This window comes from Corvus kubaryi, unplaced genomic scaffold (genome assembly GCF_017639235.1).
Source record: "Corvus kubaryi isolate FWS band 111438036 unplaced genomic scaffold, C.kubaryi_AGA036_p1.0 37312, whole genome shotgun sequence".
Lineage (NCBI taxonomy): Eukaryota > Metazoa > Chordata > Aves > Passeriformes > Corvidae > Corvus > Corvus kubaryi.
The window spans coordinates 3,260,748-3,278,004 of NW_024581098.1; the positions used below are offsets into that span (position 1 = coordinate 3,260,748).

Sequence of the window (17,257 nt, forward strand, 5' to 3'; positions counted from 1 at the left end):
TTTTACTGCTCCTGGCAACATATGCCTCCTCTCCCTGTCAGGCTGCTTAATCTCATACTCTTCAGCCCCACTGTTCTTTATGTTTGTCTCCATTGCTTTCAGGGTAGGGATCATATTTAAATTAATATATGCTTCTGATGGAGGATTGCTTGAAATGGAACCTGAACCAGCTGTAGCGGAGGCATGGAGGAAAGCTGCTTACGAGAAACATCAAATTCAAATCTGGTGGCATTCTCAGGTTATTTATGTCAGTCTAGTCAAGTCTGGCTCAAGCCAGAATATCTTCAAAGTTCAGTTAAAAGTACAATTAATCCCTTCCATCCTCTCTTAAAAAGGCATTTTGGATTAATCAGGGGAAAGACAGTAAAGCAAAGAAAGCAAGCCTGTTTTAAAACCATACAAATATTGAAAAGTGCAGGACTTGGGAGGAGTCCCTTTTGCGGTCAAGGCTGAACTGGAAAAGGCAGCAAAATACTTGTTATAGGCACAAATCAGGAGGGCAGGTAAAGAGATCAACAGCTTGGATGTGAACTGCTGCATCTGTTCAGCTAGAGACCTTTGACAAGATTGGCATATTCATGCCAAATACCTACTAGTAAAGGACACCTGAAGTCACCAGTCTTCACTGGCCAAGCCTTCTACAGCTCTTGAGCAGCCTCCACATCTTGATCTCAATTCAAGCTTTATTTTTCAAGTGCTGTTTTGTGTTTAAAAATCCATCTCACTTTTTTTGCTTGTTTCTTTTAGTAAGAGCTTATTTTTGTGTTCTCAATTTCAGTGATGAACTGCGCCTGGGCCATGAGAAGTCAGCTGCTTATAATGATTTTGCAGCTGTGGCTCGTGGTAACTCTAACCATGATATCAGAGCCAAAGAGCCAGAGGATGGACTGTCAGAGGAGACCCAAGTGAGGTGCCTCATCGATCAAGCGACAGACCCCAATATTCTTGGCAGAGTCTGGGAAGGATGGGAACCCTGGATGTGAGGAACTGCCCTCTACAAACCTGTCTGCCAAGGGATCTGTACCCTAAAACACAGCTGCAACTAGAGCAGAATTTTAAGGCCAAAAAGTAAAAAAGCTCTTAACTACTTTTATCACCGGTTAACTTGACTAATAGAGAAAATAAACTTTTGTATTAAAGCTGTATTGAAACAGTGATTTTTGATTCTTTTTTTAAAATTATTTTTCTTGAGTGTGGTTCTGTAACAAAGCAGCTTTATTGTCTTTGCGTTAAAATCAATGTAGAAAGAACTGGAGAGGCTCTAGAGCTTAAAGATTTATTTGAAAAGCACTAAGATTCCTCAGTGGAAAGCACAAATTCATACCCTGCAAACTTGTGGGCGTCCATGCAGTGATGTAGTGAGTCTGTGCTTTTCTTTTGCAGAGACCTTGATGACAATCGACTGAAACCATTCTGCAGCCACATACTATTTGTAGTTAAAATTAGAAGATTTTCATATCAATAGTATCAGTGAACCACACGGTGAAATTAAACAGAAAACAGCTCTTAGCTCTAGATAACACCTAAAGTATCTGAACAGCTTTTTCATTACTGGATAATGAGATAGTAATGATGAGACTGTTTTTAGCAATTAGCCATTTACCCTGTTATCTTTGTCCTTTGGAAGTCTGCACTGCTCACAGTGTGTTATTTCCAAATTATTGTTTGGCCCAAGCCAGAAGTCGCTGTCGACAGAGCTGAGCGCTGTAAGCTTCTTGCCATAACTGCAGCACAGCACAGGAATGGCTGCTGCACTTTGGAATTTGCTTATGCCAAACTGTGGGGGTTGTGCCAGATGTGGCTCTTTGTCTCCAGCAGCCAGTTCTCAGGTGTGCTGGGTTTGGCTGGGCTTGAGTTTGTTTTCTTCAGAGCAGCTAGAGTGGGGCTGTGGTTTGGATGTGTGCTGGGAACTTGATAACACAGGGATGTTTCATTAGTGCAGATCAGGGCTTGCACAGGGACAAGGCCTCTTCTGCCTCTCACACTGTGAGGAGTCCGGGGTGCATGTGGAGCTGGGAGGGGGCACGGCCAGGATAGCTGACTCCAGCTGACCCAAGGGATATCACATGCCATAGGGTGTCATGCTCAGCACATAGAGCTGGGAGGAGAAGGAGAAAGAGGGGGAGATGCTCAGAGTGGTGGTGTTTGTCTTCCCAAGTCACTGTTATCCCAGCTTTCCTGGGGATGGCTGACCACCAGCCTGCCCATGGGAAGTGGTGAATGAATTCCTTGTTTTGCTTTGCTTGTGTGCACAGCTTTTGCTTTAATCTATTACACTGACTGTGTCTCAGCCCTCGAGTTGTCTCATTTTCCAATTCTCTCTGGAGGGAGTGAGGAGCAGCTCTGTGGGGCTGAGCTCCCAGCTGGCATTAAACTGCAGCATGGGCAGTGAGGGAGAAGGAGAATTCTCTCAAACACTACTGTTGCTCATTACCCAGATTCACTGCAGGAGATAGATCCCATTGAGGCTTTTAATAATTATCATAAAGGGTGTAATAAAAATGAGTCTTTGCCCTTTCACTGCTTACAAGATTTCCGTCCTGCCTCTGTGGCAGTGGGGCAGTTCTGGTCTCGCTGAGGGCCATGTCTGCTGCTGGCACCAGTCTCAAATGAATCTGTCAGCTGGAGAGCAGAGAATTCTGCCTCCTGGATACAGCTCCGTGAAAAACTCCTGATGAGGAAGAATGCTGAGCTCTAAAGAATGGGGAGGGAGCTTTTCTGTTTCAAATACTTCCCAGCAACAATTACTATTTGTTACCTTTCTTCTTAATAAACATATTCAATGGTTTGTGTCAATAGTGTTATAAATCAAGAAATTCACCACATTTTTATCAGACTTTATTAATTAAAAATATTGTTGGAATGTATTTTTGTAGAGGAAACATTTAAAAATAAACTTTCAGCTGTATACCTCATTTCAAAAGTTAATTCAGGGCACTTTAATCACAGAAAGCTTCTACATTTACCCATTTATGGAGATGATAATTACTGGACAGTAAGGTGGGGGTTATTTTAATAAAAGTGTTTAATATAGTTTTTTATATACACTTCAGTAAGATGTCATGGTGTTTTGTTCTTTTGATCTCTGCTAACAATTAGGACTGCAACCTTATGACTGAAACTTGGTCAGGTGAGGTACCCTGGCTTTCATGCTGTCACTCTACAAATACAAGAAAGTTTAAAGCACAATAAAAAAGGTAACATGAAAAGGCAGAGGGCATTTAGAAATCAAGTGGCTGGGTGTACGAGGTGTTTAATGGCACTTCTGGCACATACCTCAGATAGTTACTGGGTACTTTGACCTGCACTGTGGAGGACAAAGTTTGGGTTTATACTTTAACGAGGCTCTTCTCGTAGGACTTCTGATATCTCAGCAGCAGCAGATGTTTGTGCACAGCAGGCATCCCTCCTTGGCCTTTGGGAAGGGGCTTTGGAGTGCAGCCTGGCCCTTCCTGGGGAGGGGACTGGGGGTTGCTGCCCCGTGCTCACTGCTCCCTGCAGTCCAGAGCGAAAGGCCCTCAAGGCTGTGACACAGGCAAGAGTGACACGGGCTTAGAACGTGTTCATGACAACTTCAATACTTAAAAGCTCCATTTTGGCCCAGAAGAAGCACAACAGTGGGAAGCCTCGGCTACATCAGCCCTTATTAGTCATGTGTTTGTCAAGCTCATGTGTCTGCTGAGGCGCGAAGCACGAGGCTGCTGGGTCTTCAACACATCCTGTGCAGAGCAAGTGGAGTTTCCCTAACTTTCTTTAGGGAGCTTTCACCCTGCAGCTGAATGGCCCTGGAAATAACCTCCAGCACATGTGAATGGCAGCTTCTGTCCCCAGTCCTGGCTGCTCTCAGTAAGATGCAGCAGCTAAATGGAAAGGCTGGAGCCAGCCTGTGAAGCAGCATGGGAGGTACTACACAATGGAAACCTCAAGTTGCTGGGCTCGGTGCTTTACAGGGTGGGTTTATTTGGCTTCCAGAAAAGAGTAAGATGATGTGAAGATCAGAGTCAGAGACTGCATCAGGTCTCATGATGCAAAACAAAACTTGGGAACTATTCACAAGTAAGACAGAGTATTTCCTTCTCAGATTAAATAACCAGATAGATGGGCACTGTATCTGGAAATCCATTAGTTGCATCTAAAATGTTATGTAAAACATTAGCATATATTCTCACTAGGTTTTTCTTAGTGTATGGAATGATACTGTGTTTAAGCTAATCCTTACCATCCCTGCCAATCTTACAATTTCCCTCTAGCTAAGAATAACTTTACAGCTGAATCCAGAGGAAACTGGAACTGCAGCCTACAGTCTCCTTTCCCAGCTGATACAGAGGTTCCTGCATGCTGCTTCTTGTTTCTCGTGATCAGGATTTTCTCCCTTAGTCCCCACCACTGCCCCCCAATTTAAATGTTATCTTGAGGTCTCTGTGGCTGAGAGGTGATACAGCACCAGCACACATTTGGGCACAGGAAAGAGCCTGGGAGCTTTCCACAAAAACAATGAATTAGGCTCGTATTCAGACATGGAATAAGGAATTTCCTGCAGCTCTTCTGGTCTCACACTTACGGGTTTGGCCAGCTGCTTCCAAAAGTAAGCATCTATATAAAGAGACATTTCTCCCCAAAATTCTTGTTTTTCAAAATTGAGGATAAGGATTTATTACCTCTGCTTTAGAACTTTTTTTCCCCCAAGGATGAGGGTCTGACGAGTCACTTCATTAATACTGTGCCTCATTTGGAAATTACATGGGCTTTAAAAATGTCATTTTTAAGTTATGCTGCCTGTAAGAAATGGCACCCACACAGAAAGCTCACACCCTGGCAGACACCCACAGCACCAATTGGTATCGCTGGTCTTGTCGCAAAACTACCAAAGAGCCACACCTTACATCAAACAAAGATCTGTCCAGAATAGGGTGTTTAGAGGGGTATATCATTGTTGCAAAAAGGTTGGGAGGCTTTTTGGGCCACAGAGATGATCAAAGAGCTGAAGCACCTCTCCAGTGCAGGCAGGCTGAGAGGTTGTTCAGCCTGGGGAAGAGAAGGTACTGGGGAGACCCTACTGCAGCCTTTCAGTACCTAAAGGGAGCTTGTAGGAAAGATGGAGAGGGACTTTTTATCAAGGTCTGAAGTGACAGGACAAGGAGGAATGGTTTTAAATGGAAAGTGGGTAGGTTTAGATTAGATATTAGGAGGAAATTTTTCACTGTGAAAGTGATGAGACACAGGAACAGAAAAGATGTGGATGCCCCATTGCTGGAAGTGTTCAAGGCCAGGTTGGATGGGGCTTTGAGCAACTTGATCTAGTGGAACTTGTCCTGGCCCATGGCAGGAGGGTTGGAACCAGATAAACTTTAAGGTCCCTTCCAACCCAAACCATTCTGATAACATGAAGGAGTGGCCAAGAGGGACTGGAAAAGTTTTGGTTACAGTTTCCACGTTATTTACATGGTGAGTTTTTTCTTTGCCTTTTTGATGGGATAGAAGAGGGTAGCACTGACTCTACTTGTCCATTATACTCACAGTAAATTATACCACACAAGATTTCATTTGATTAATGAAGATATTAATCAATATCCAGGCAAAAGATATAGCTGTCAATTTGATCACATGAATGGCAATTCATGCAAAACCTGTATCACAAAAAAGTTCAGAGTATCCACCAAAGAGTGTGATAGAACAAGGAACACAGGTTCTGAGGTGTTTTGCTGCAGTAGCACTTGGCCTTTGGGGACCCTGGGGACCCTGATCTTATTCAGCAGCTCAGCAGCCACAGGTGCAGCTGGACAAACCCAGCCCAGGCTGACACTGCCAGAGCTTAAATGTCTGTAGGGAGACAAAACACAGAGCTTCAACTAAATGAGCTAAAAGGAAAAATCCTTTCAATTACCGTCAAGTTCTTCAGCTGCCAAGAGTAGGGAGGCCACAGGCAGGCAATGATGTACAAGTACAGCACAAGTGACAAGCAAAATCCTGTTACAGTGCTTCAGGACAAGGGAGAGGCAGGAGCCCTGGCAGAGGTGGCACGAGCGGGTAGCAAGCGACTGTCCAGCAGTCACTGTGCTGGCTGACAAGAGCCAACACCAACCTCAGCCAGGTACTGTCCCTCCCTAGGAGTGTGTGGGCAGGTTGTTTGACTCTCCCCAGGCAACTTGTACCTCCTCCTTTGCGTGTCCCATTTCCTGGTCAGGCCCCATGTGACATTGCTGGCTTCCAGCTAGTGGATGAAAGGATACTTGCACTCCTGGTGCTTCTTGTGGGGAGGAGAAATGCAGCAAACCAGTCCTCCATCTTTTTCCCCCTTGTCAGCTTGGTCTTTACCCATTAATCCCCCAGGACCTGATGTCCTGCTGGCGCTTTCTCAAGCCCATAATATCAAGAGAAGAGAAGGGCTCTTGAGGCTCCTCAGGATCAGTACAGCCTCGCCACACTCCTAGTCCCACTGTCCCAAGAAGTCCTGTATGCCTGGCTGGCTTGCTGGAGGTGAGCATGCTGAGGCATTACCCTGTTTCCTTACCTCCCCTGAGTGGCCTGTCCCCTATTTATGAGGAAAAACTTGTCAGAAATACAGTGTGATTTAACTGCCATCCCTGAAGGGCTCAAGGTCCTGATGTTTCTCTGGGATTCACAGCCAGCAGTCCAGAGTAAGTAAAAGTTTTGCCTTTTTTCTGCTTCTTAGAGAAAGGTTTCTTGTCCTTTCTCACCAGGTTTAAATACTTTCCTTGATTTGGAGCATGAACCTCAAGCAAGTTTTAAAGAATTTATTCTGAAATTCAGATGATCACCTGCTTCTTCTGCTGTTTAAAATGACTGGATCCCAGAGACAAGCTGTGAGTCGGTGGGTCAGATACTCAGCAGGACAGATGAGGGAAATCAAGGGCTTGTCTGTACTTCACTGCTCACGAAATTACACGTGCAGATGGGAACAGATTCAGCTGCCGAGATGCCAGACAAATCCACCCCAGGGAAGAGTAGAGTGTGGATGTTGTCCTGCCTTCAGTGCACTGCTCTGGTAAGTGCCAAGTATCACATGCTCCTGGATGCTTTGCTGCAGGTGTCGTAGCACCCCAGGGCTTCACACCCTGCATGGCACGTGGGAGAACCCCCTCAAACATTCTCCTGAAATCACACATCTCAGGCTCAGCAACCAACACAACCAACCCACCTTCCAGGGGGTGGATCCTGCTGCTTGGGTTTGGGGGACAGGCACTGACAGGTCTGACCACAAGTTCCGAACACACCTCCAGGTCCTGAAGACCCTTTGGGCAATGCTGTACCCCCCATGGTTAGCTGTGACACAGATGGCTTATATTGAGGCTTACACAGCGGTTCTGTGCCTTTTACTGAGGGATTCTGAGAATCTAATTGCCAGGAGGCAAGGTGCCCAGCGGGGGTCGGGTGACCTGGCTAGGAATTGCATGTCTTTTTGGAGTAACACATGATGGGCATTAAATAGGCATGTTCAGGCTGGCACAGCGGCATGCCAACACTGGCTGACCTTTGGGGTAAGGACTTCAGTGAGCTGGAAGTGTAACACAGTTCTGCATGCAAACAGTTGAATGAGTGCTTTCCAAGACAAATCATAATTTTGTGACTACAACCGGTGAAATCTAACCCCTTCGAGCAGAGCAAGGGGAGAGACAGTGGATATCAGACTGCCTCTCATTCCTGAACTACCTTCCCATGCCTCATGTGCACACTCCTCTGCACTTCATGCAGAGAAAAAAGGTCCAGGAGCACCATGTTCCCTGCTGGACAGCCAGACCAGGCCAAGGGCAGGTGACGCAGAGCTGTGCAACATGAATAGACCCCAGTGGTAGAAGGCAAAAAATAAAATAACATGTAAAAAGGGTTTGGGGCATATTATTTCTTTGACAATGTGGAAAAAAGAAAAGCAACCATTTCTTGTGCCACTGTCAAATTCAGTGGTTAATGCTGGTGTAGATAGAGGTTGTGTGTAGATAGAGGTTGTGTGATCAATCCTCTGATGAGAAGGGAAATCAAGTTTATTTAAACATGAGACATCTGGCAATGCTAGAGTTAAAAGCAAAGCCTCTCCAAGCGAAACCTTACCTGCCAGATGTAAAACCTCACCTGCCAGGCACTGCGCACTTACCCTGATCCCACAAGCCTTCCCACGAGGAGTTTACATCCAAAGGGAGAGCATGTACCAGTCTTGTTCCCAGCTACTTATGTTAAAACACACACCCCTGTGATAAACAGCTGCGGTCCTGCAACAGCTGCGGCGGCGGCAGATGGAGTCCTGCCCGGAGAGGGGCAGCAGGCCCGGCATGATCGGCACGTACCCATGGTCCCCAGAAAACCACTTCTGGGCGAGTGGCAGCGCACTCTGCAGGGCACAGCTCCGTGCCAGCAGCGTCAGCTGAGCGCTGGGCTGGAAAGTCCTATCTTAAATACAGAAGGGCCTTCTATAACTATTATAAATAAGTAAATGGTTTTTTGGAGTAAATTTAAGGGCATTTTGTTGTGTTTCTATAGTAATTCAGTCCGTGGAGCACCAGGGGGTGAAGCCAGGGTTTTAGAAACTCTTATAAAACTATAAAACTTATCTTTTAGCTGAAAGTTCAGCTATTTTCAGTTCTCTGATACTTGCCAATTCTGTAGTAGTAGTTTGTGGGATGCAAGGAGGGCGGAGGTCAACAACATGCATAATTACTTTATGCAAGGTTTTAAGAGGCATAACTTCATGCAGACAGCGTGAAGCAGCTAAAGATGCCTCAAAGACCCCTTTCCCACCGGAATGTCCTGCCAGAAGAAATCCAAGTGACCACCCTCTCCCCGGAGCGGGGGATTTCTCGGGTGAAGCCGCCAGTGCTCCAGCGAAGGGAGATGAGCCTGGGGAGGGCGCTCGGGTGATACACAGAGCCACGCGTGGGGCAGGCAGCATCTTCCCCGTACCGCTCCATCCAAGGCGCCGCTGGGGAAGCGCGTGGGGGATGCAGCGTGGCGCTGGTGGCGGCGGTGGGGTAAAATCAGCTTTTTCAACCAGCTTTTCCGCTGGCCCGCGTGGAAGAGAGAAAATTAACTCTCAGCCGCGGGAATGGGGTGCCGGTACCGGCGTCGGGACAGCGCTCTCCGGGGACGGGACGACGCGGGGAGGGCGCCAGGCGCCCGAAAGGCACCGGCACCGTCCAAGCCTGTGGCGGGGGCATCTCGGACCGCGGCCACCCTCCGCCGGGAGGTGGCAGCTCGCTGCGGCGGCAGCCCTGCCTCCGCGGCCGCGCACCCCACCCGCTCCCGCCCCCGGGTCCCCGGGGGTGCCGGGAACAGTCGTTCCCCGTCATTGGGGCAGGAGGCGGGGCCCGCGCCGTATAAGAAGGGACCGAGCGGGCGTTTCACTCCCAGGTCCTGAGACGCCTTGTCCCATCCCCGCCTCCTACCGCTGCTCACGGCGTGACCGGAGCCCGGATCGGCCCCCTCGGGGAGGAGACGGCGGGGCTACAGCGGCAGCGCCGGTGTCACCGACCAGCAGCAGTGCCAGCGGTGCGAGCAGCGGCAGCAGCAGCAGCAGCAGCCCCGCTCCCACCTGCCCGTGACAGAGGCTGGAGCTGCGACCGTCGCGGAGCGGCGTTTGGTGCCCGCGCTCCGGAGCCCCCGCGCCGCGGCCGTGCGGTGCCGCGTCCCGCTCGCCGATGAGCGCCGCCGCTCTCTACAGCCTGGACTCCCCGGCATGTTATAAGAGCTGGTGCCTGGAGCCCGCCAACTTCTACGACGCCAAGGTGGGCAGCGGCGGCGGGCCGGGTCCCGCCTGCAAGCCGGGTGCCCGTGGCGGCTGCGGGATGAGCGGCGAGGAGGCGGGGGGCGGCGTGGGGGGCAGCGGCACCAACCTGGCGGAGCTGAGCGCCGCCGCCCCGGCCATGTACGAGGACGAGAGCGCCATCGACTTTAGCTCCTACATTGACTCCATGTCTGCCGTGCCCAACCTGGAGCTCTGCAACGACGAGCTCTTCGCCGACCTCTTCAACAGCAACCACAAGCCCGAGCGGGGCGGGGAATACGGCGAGTACTTGCCACCGGGCGGCGGCGCCGGCCGCGACCCCGCCAAGGACCTCGGCGCTGCCATGACCACCCTGCTGGGCTCCGAGCCCCGCACCGCCTCCTCCTCCTCCTCCTCCTCTTCCTCCTCCTCTTTCTCCTCCCGCGGCGCTCTGAAGCAGGAGCCGGACTGGAGCGACAGCGACCTCTCCTCCTCGCTGCTGCCCTCGCAAATCGCCACCTGCGCCCAGACCATCATGAACCTGAGCGGGCAGCCCACGCCGCCCACGTCCCCCGAGCCGCCGGGCAGCAGCTCCCCCTCCAGCTGCAGCACCCGCTCGCCGGGCCCCGCCGCTGTCGCCGTGCCCGGGCCGGCGCAGGGCGTCCCGCCGCCCGCCGCCGCCGGGGGCAAGGAGCGGGGCGGCAAGAAGTGCGTGGACAGGTTTAGCCCCGAGTACCGGCAGCGCCGGGAGCGCAACAACATCGCCGTGCGCAAGAGCCGCGACAAGGCGAAGCGACGCAACCAGGAGATGCAGCAAAAGCTGCTGGAGCTTTCGGCCGAGAACGAGAAGCTGCACAAGAAGATCGAGCAGCTCACCCGGGACTTGACCAGCCTCCGGCACTTCTTCAAGCAGCTGCCCAGCGCCTCCTTCCTTCAGCCCGGCTCGGGCACCGACTGCCGGTAACCGGGGGGGAGCGGGACGGAGAGACGGACTCCGGGAGACGGTGGATAAATACCTCAGAGGGCCGTGCCGAGCCTTGCCGGGCCGTGCCGCGGCGCCCCGGGCCGGGCCGGGCCGGCAGGAGGCGCGGAGCCGCGGCGGGACCTGCCGGCCCGCGGCCGAGCTCGGAATGTGGCAGCGACGTGGAGCGATGCCTGGGTCTTTCACCACGAAACTTGCGAAAAAGGGAAAAAAAGCTAAATATATTATTTTTTTTTTCTTCTCTCCCCTTAAATTATTTTTGTAATGGTAGTTTTCGTCTTTTCTACATTTTACTCATACCGATGCAGCTATGGTACATCTGTTAAAATGATTCAAAATCCCATGTATTTTAGACAGTAGGATGGAAAAAAAAAAAGACTGAGCATGCTCAACCTTTTATATCAATTTTTACAGCATTTCTAAGAATAAAGAAAAGCATTTTAAATCAACCCTGTTCTCGTTTGCTCTGTGTCGTGACAGTAACGGGCTGGCGGCGGGGAAAGCTGCGCTGCCCGGGAGGGGCTGAACACGGGCGGGGAACACGGCGGGGGGGGGGGGGGGCCACGGGGGGGGGGGGGGGGGGTGACGGCAAGCGAGGGGCGCTACGCTATCTCCCAAAGCACCCAGAGAGCGATGCAGGGGTGGGAACAACCGTGAGACCCCTCGGCCGCGAGTTGCGAAGTCTGCTCTCCCCGGAGCCACATCGCTGATCCGGGAGTGCTGACTCAGGGTTGCCGTGGCGCTGGTGGGACCGAGCAGCTGCACAGCAAGAGACTGGTCTGTGACCAGGACTCTGCCAGAAATACCGTACTCTAGATCTAAAAAAAAAGCCAAAACCCACAACTATATAGGACTACTAGAACACCATTAAAAGAATACCATTGGTTAAAATTCCTGTTAAAAACTTCCAAGGGGTTTCCATTCCAGGTAATGAAAGCTGCACCTACACTAACGCGTTCCAGAGCTGGGACCAGCTGTAGTGAGTCCCAGGAGTGTTGATGCACCCTCAGGCTTCAGCCCACTGTAGGAGCTGGGCACTTTCACTGATCCCGGCTAGTGAAAGTGAGAGTGGGCAACCACTGCTCATCACAGAGTGAGTGATCACAAAGACTTTCACTGATCCCTGCTAGTGACAGTGAGAGCAGCAACGCTGCTGCTCCTCGCTGAGTGAGTGAACAGATCGCAGAAGATCGGGCAACTTGTCTAAATGTTGGTAGTGCAGTGTTCAGAGCACCTACAGCATCTGTAGGGCACTGGCAGAAAAATGGCCTGACACGACACACACCTCCAGCTTTCTCAGAGACTCAAGTCTTAAACGGTTTTGAAGGGGCAACCCCAGTCTCGAGTACAGACCAGTATCCTCTACACATGAATGGGCTGCAATCTCCTTTTTCCTTACAGGGAGGCAGGTAGGAGACTGAAATGCTTGGAAGAGGGGAGGAAAAAGGGGGAATTCAAAAGCTGGGTCATTCCTTTCGTAATCGTGACATCCATAAGACTTTTCACTATTGGCCTGAGCCGCAGAAATGACCAGTGCGACAAGTTTGCTGTTCCTTTTCTGCTGGTTAATCACATATGGGACTTGTGCAAAACCACTCGTTCCTCCTCTGACCTGCAAGGGGCTTTTAAATACTGGGGGGGGGGGGAACCATCCAGTCTCTAATTCTTATATTAAATCTCGCAATGCACACTCAGAGGAAGATTTTGGCATTTATCTGATCTCTAGTCTCCACGGTCTGGCTGAGGATAGTTGCGTGGCCTACAACGCAGTTTGCTCCTTACCCGTAAAAGAAACCATAATGAAACACCTGCTTTGTGGGAAGCTACAGATAACACACTACTTCTATGCTGAGAGACCAATTAGCTGTAAAACATTAACTTTATATGTGGTTGACTTCAAAATATAAGCTTTATTCAAGTCTCTGTCTTTATAACAACTGTTGCAAGGTGATAACAACTCAGAATTCGCACATCACACAGGTCTGGAATCCACTGATAAAACTCAGCTTAGACCAACATTCGCTGCCCACAGCAAGGTATTTATTTCAAAAATATCAGTAAAGTATTTTCCATTGACATGTAATAAATACAGTATTTTTAAAAAAAAATTCACAACCATTCAAAATTCAAAACTTCCAGAACAAGATGTTTTACATTACATAACAGCAAACATGACAAAGAACTGTATTCTTAAGATTCTGCACTGATCAGAAAGAGTTCAGAAAGTTGAACAATATATGGATATTTTTTCAGTGTTAGCACAATGTGCTTTATAAATCACAGTTTTAATAAACTATCTTAATGCTTATCACACTTGCATTATACATTATCTGTGGCACTGGTTAACAGATAATCACATTACAAAGTCCACAGATGCTATAATAGCTGACTAGAGTTCAACTCTGTCTTGCTGCAGCTTCCAGAAGAACAATTTCCTCCAGTGCAACACAGTTGGGATGACTGGTTACAGAGTGGACGTAGCAGTTCAATAACCCCACCTCCTTTCCCAGCACGCTCTGCATCTCGTAAGTCTGCAGGAATAAAAGCATGGTAAGTAAAACAAACAGTGCTGGACGTTCTGTTCTAGGCAGCGTTCAGCTGGGAAGATGCAGCATGCAAGATCCTCTTCCAACAGACAATTTTTTTAAGGACTCGAAAAGTGCATTAGAATTAATGGAAAGAATGAATACATTAGATTTTCAATAATTAGATCACACTCTTGCCTAAATTGCTGCTTCTCTAACAGGCTTTAAAAATGAGCTGTTTAAAAACCAAAAATGTTACTGTGACTTTAAACTCAGTTTTGCTGAAGCAGAACCTACACATGCTCCCTTTATCTGCCTTTCTGATACTTGCAGGACTTCACATGTGCTGGCAATGCATATATCCATACTATATATTGATTAGCTGTGCTCACTGATCCACTAAAGGAAAAAACATTTTGTAACCCTTCTTACTCTCCTCCCTCTCCCCCTTTTAACTTTTTGTTGTTCATGCATTACCATCACCAGCACCTACACAGTCCCTCCTGTTTAATGATCCGGCTGGCATTTCACCTGTGAGTTGTGCCTGAGCAAATTTGTAGAGGCTGTATTCTGCGTGGAGGAGAGGGATGCAAGGCTGGCATGGCTTCACTAAGATGAGACAGCGCATTAACACAAGAACAGGTAACACTCACAGCTGATATTTCACTTGTGAGGGTATCTCAGACGGCAGGTTCACATCCATTCTTTCCTTAATGGGCCTTGCCTGTGACCAGCCTCTGGCTGTGCCCCTGCCTTCATCTGTGCTGTGCTTCTGTACAGGTATGTGATACCCATGGCTTTGCCTGGTTCAAGGTATAAACAACCTTTCTCCTTTTTATTTTCCTAGATTATTTTTACCCCAGACCGGTTCTGCAGTCCAGTTCACCGTGCAGCTGCACAAACAACTCTACTGGTGTTACAGAAGGGCTGCCACAAGGTGAGGAACAAGTGGCCAGCGCTGGTGACAGCTAAAACCAACCTCCCTGCCAAAAGAACTGATTACAAAGCTACACCCTTAGAAACTTTAGCAGCACTGGCAACAAAATGCCACCTCAAGTACTATTTCTTGTGACTAATCTTTATCCCTGTGTTTCAGTAAGGGAAGAAAAAAATCTGAGTTGCCAGACTTCTAAATACTGGCATTACACACATTGAAACATGAACAAGAGGTTGTTTGAATTCTAGTAACTCAAAAAAGAACTATGTTTTGCCAGACACATCTTGTAAAACTCAGCAAGACTTAACTGCTATTAAAGGAGCAAACACATTTTGGAAGTTTCTTGTATCTCTTTGCTTAAATGAAATATACACCCTCCAGCATAAAAAAAAAAAAAATTAATTCAGAGTAACTTTCCACTTTAAATATTTTCCACAAATCCCACTAAAACCATGGAGCATGTAATAGGAAAATGCTGGAAAACTTGTAAGACAGGGAGAGCAAACTGACCCTAATGCATATCACCTAACTGAAGGGATTTAACTCAGATGATTAAACAAGACAACAAACCGACCTTTACTCCCTTCCACGTGCAAGGGAGAGGGAAAATCTTAGCTGGACTTAATGACTCTCTGAAGGTGCTGCTCCTTTGCTGCTGCCCATCCAGCAGCCAATGCCAGCCAGGCACCTACCAGGTGCCTCCCTCACCCACAATAAATCTGGGTCACTGTGCCAAGTGTCAGGGTTCTTCTGATATCTCAGATTAAAGGAATAATCATGATTACATAAAGTGTACTTTAGCCCATGGATCTCCACAGCTTACGTGTGGTTCATTCATACAATTATAAAGTAACATCTTGCACGCATTTTGCAAATTCTTCTACTGCTTCCACCTGCCTGTACTTTCAGTGTTGTGCTGTTACAAAGTGGTTGTGGTTTATAAGATTTAGAAGACCAGATCCAAAAGGTGGGATGCTTGGAGGGTATCTTTTCTGTCTTTGGATGCTCAGCCAGAGAACAGAGTAAAGTCCAGCACTGCCCATGGCAGCTCTGAGTGCCTGGACACGGTGCTGTTTGCAGGTAGCTCTGCAGATCCACAGCTGAGCTGAAGCCACGCAGCCCATCTGCAGCATCCCCCTTCTGAAAAGGAGAGTGTGAGTCTGATGAGATGGAGGGCAGCCATCTGGAAGGTGGGATTGCCAAAGGGCACAGCCCACTCAAATCACAGGCTGGACATGGGAAAAAAAATCATTTCACTTGTAGTGAAATCTTCTATCACTCCTAGTGCAGTTCTGAACTGTCTGGAAAGTCAGAATCTCCATCACTGAAGATTTTCAAGACCCTGCCAACAAAGGTCATGGCTGACCTGCCAACATATTGGTACTCTGCCTTTACATTAAGTTCTGTAGTTTAACTTTCTTTGGACAGCATTCATTATACCTACCCCATCCTCACTGGCAGAGGACATCAGGAGAGAAGAGATTGTCCTTTGCAACAGCTGGAATGAGAAAATTCACAGGTTTTGTTCATGACAAAAATCTGAAGTGTGCAAAGACATTCTGTTTGCAGTCACATAGAATAAAGATTTATCATTTTAATATCAAAAAGTTTTGTTTCTCTGGCCAAGAAAGCAGAGGAGAGGTGACACAAAAGATGTTCAGAATGGAAGTCTAAAAACACGCATTCCTTTTAGACTGTGTAGACTGAGGTTTCCCAAGGCCCAACCTAACAAATCCCTCCATGTGGGCTGTAGAACAGTTTGCAGACCTCAGGGTGAACTCAACGACTGCATTACTTGAGCAAGATCTGGGAACTGGGTTCTTAGCCCAACGAAACAAAAGTTTAGTGTTAGATTAAATCATGGGATAGTCTTACATATTTTGTCTTCTGACAGAACTGTTCATAAAAGTGTGGCATAGAGTACCTATGTGTCCACACATCTGGCCTCACTACTACACCTGATACACCAACGCTTCTTTCATGCCATACCTTCACTTTTACTGTACTTTGAGATCGGGATGGACAACTCAAGAAGACTTCCAGCTGCATTTTCAAAACTGGTGTTGTGACAACTTCAGAGCACTGGCTGCAATACAGCAATTCCCTGAAACACACAAATTAATGATGGAAAAAACATAGAGAAATAGACAAGCCATAAATCAAATCATTTATCAGTCATAGATCAAAAGAAATAAAACCTCAGTTAGTTTATTGTCCAAAATACATTGCTGGTAGACTTTTAGCAACAAAGCCCTGGTAGATACAGTTGATCATAGCAAATAGAGCTCTTCTGTTGGCAGTAACTCTCTTGGAGGACCTAAACTCTTCTGGCAAAAGGATCTTCCTTTTATAATTTCTGGCAGCATAGAGAGGTTGCTATTTATAGTCACCCCACTTAAGCAAATATTAATCTCATAACCTCCTAAAAGTTATGGCAAAAGAAAATTTGTAGTATAGATTTGGCTGAAGTGACTTATTGACTTAGGCCCTCATTCAGCAAACGTTCAATGTTTTCAGTGCACACTTAAGTCATGCACAAAATTAAGCTCAGCTATAAGTCCTTCTTGGAAGCACTTCTTAAATAAATATTGATAATTCATTTGTTCTCCAAATGAAGCAAAAGAGTCTTTCACAGGTGAGATACTTTTTAAATTGGACTACACTACTATGTGAACATAGACACATCCTTATCTTTCACATGACAGTATAATACAGGACACCTGGTTCTCATTTTCAGCCTTTTTCCCCCCAAAGGACAAAGCATAAAGGGCAAATCTTCTCATATTTAGGAAAATATTATCTATTACAGTAAGACCAACCCAACTTCTCCTTATGCCCTTTGTAAGCTTTTTCAGTAGAAAGAACACCTTCCTTCCTTCCTTCCTGCCTTCCTGCCTTCCTGCCTGCCTGCCTTCCTGCCTTCCTTCCTGCCTGCCTTCCTGCCTTCCTGCCTGCCTTCCTGCCTGCCTGCCTTCCTGCCTGCCTGCCTTCCTGCCTTCCTTCCTGCCTGCCTTCCTGCCTGCCTTCCTTCCTGCCTGCCTTCCTGCCTGCCTTCCTCCCTCCCTCCCTCCCTCCCTCCCTTCCTCCCTTCCTCCCTCCCT

At 48.0% G+C, this 17,257-nt stretch overlaps 3 protein-coding genes and 1 long non-coding RNA gene across 8 annotated transcripts in view; 3 read left to right on the forward strand and 1 right to left on the reverse strand.

Annotated features, from left to right (window-relative positions):
- Window positions 1-1,145, forward strand: part of PRKDC (protein kinase, DNA-activated, catalytic subunit) — an 82,780-nt gene extending 81,635 nt beyond the window's left edge. For both annotated transcript variants that reach the window (XM_042029047.1, XM_042029048.1), the window contains one exon: window positions 779-1,145. In XM_042029047.1, coding sequence (XP_041884981.1) covers window positions 779-983 — 205 coding nt within the window. In that variant the 3' untranslated portion in view covers window positions 984-1,145. The remainder of the gene's footprint in view (window positions 1-778) is intronic.
- Window positions 1,146-9,362: 8,217 nt separating this feature from the next.
- CEBPD (CCAAT enhancer binding protein delta) lies at window positions 9,363-11,143 on the forward strand. Its single transcript, XM_042029049.1, has one exon. The coding sequence runs from the start codon at window positions 9,648-9,650 to the stop codon at window positions 10,674-10,676; it is 1,029 nt and encodes a 342-aa protein (XP_041884983.1). The 5' UTR covers window positions 9,363-9,647; the 3' UTR covers window positions 10,677-11,143.
- A 1,441-nt stretch (window positions 11,144-12,584) lies between these two features.
- The window catches only part of SPIDR (scaffold protein involved in DNA repair), a 195,991-nt gene continuing 191,318 nt past the window's right edge, over window positions 12,585-17,257 (reverse strand). For all 3 annotated transcript variants that reach the window (XM_042029052.1, XM_042029051.1, XM_042029050.1), the window contains 3 exons: window positions 16,146-16,260; window positions 15,601-15,654; window positions 12,585-13,225 (listed from right to left, as the gene is read on the reverse strand). In XM_042029052.1, coding sequence (XP_041884986.1) covers window positions 13,091-13,225; window positions 15,601-15,654; window positions 16,146-16,260 — 304 coding nt within the window. In that variant the 3' untranslated portion in view covers window positions 12,585-13,090. The remainder of the gene's footprint in view (window positions 13,226-15,600; window positions 15,655-16,145; window positions 16,261-17,257) is intronic.
- LOC121665138 lies at window positions 13,156-14,598 on the forward strand. Of its 2 annotated transcripts, none has more exons than XR_006016244.1 (2): window positions 13,156-13,244; window positions 14,067-14,598. It is a non-coding gene; the product is annotated as an uncharacterized LOC121665138 (long non-coding RNA). The 2 variants fall into 2 exon arrangements; XR_006016243.1 differs by lacking the exon at window positions 13,156-13,244 and adding an exon at window positions 13,579-13,861.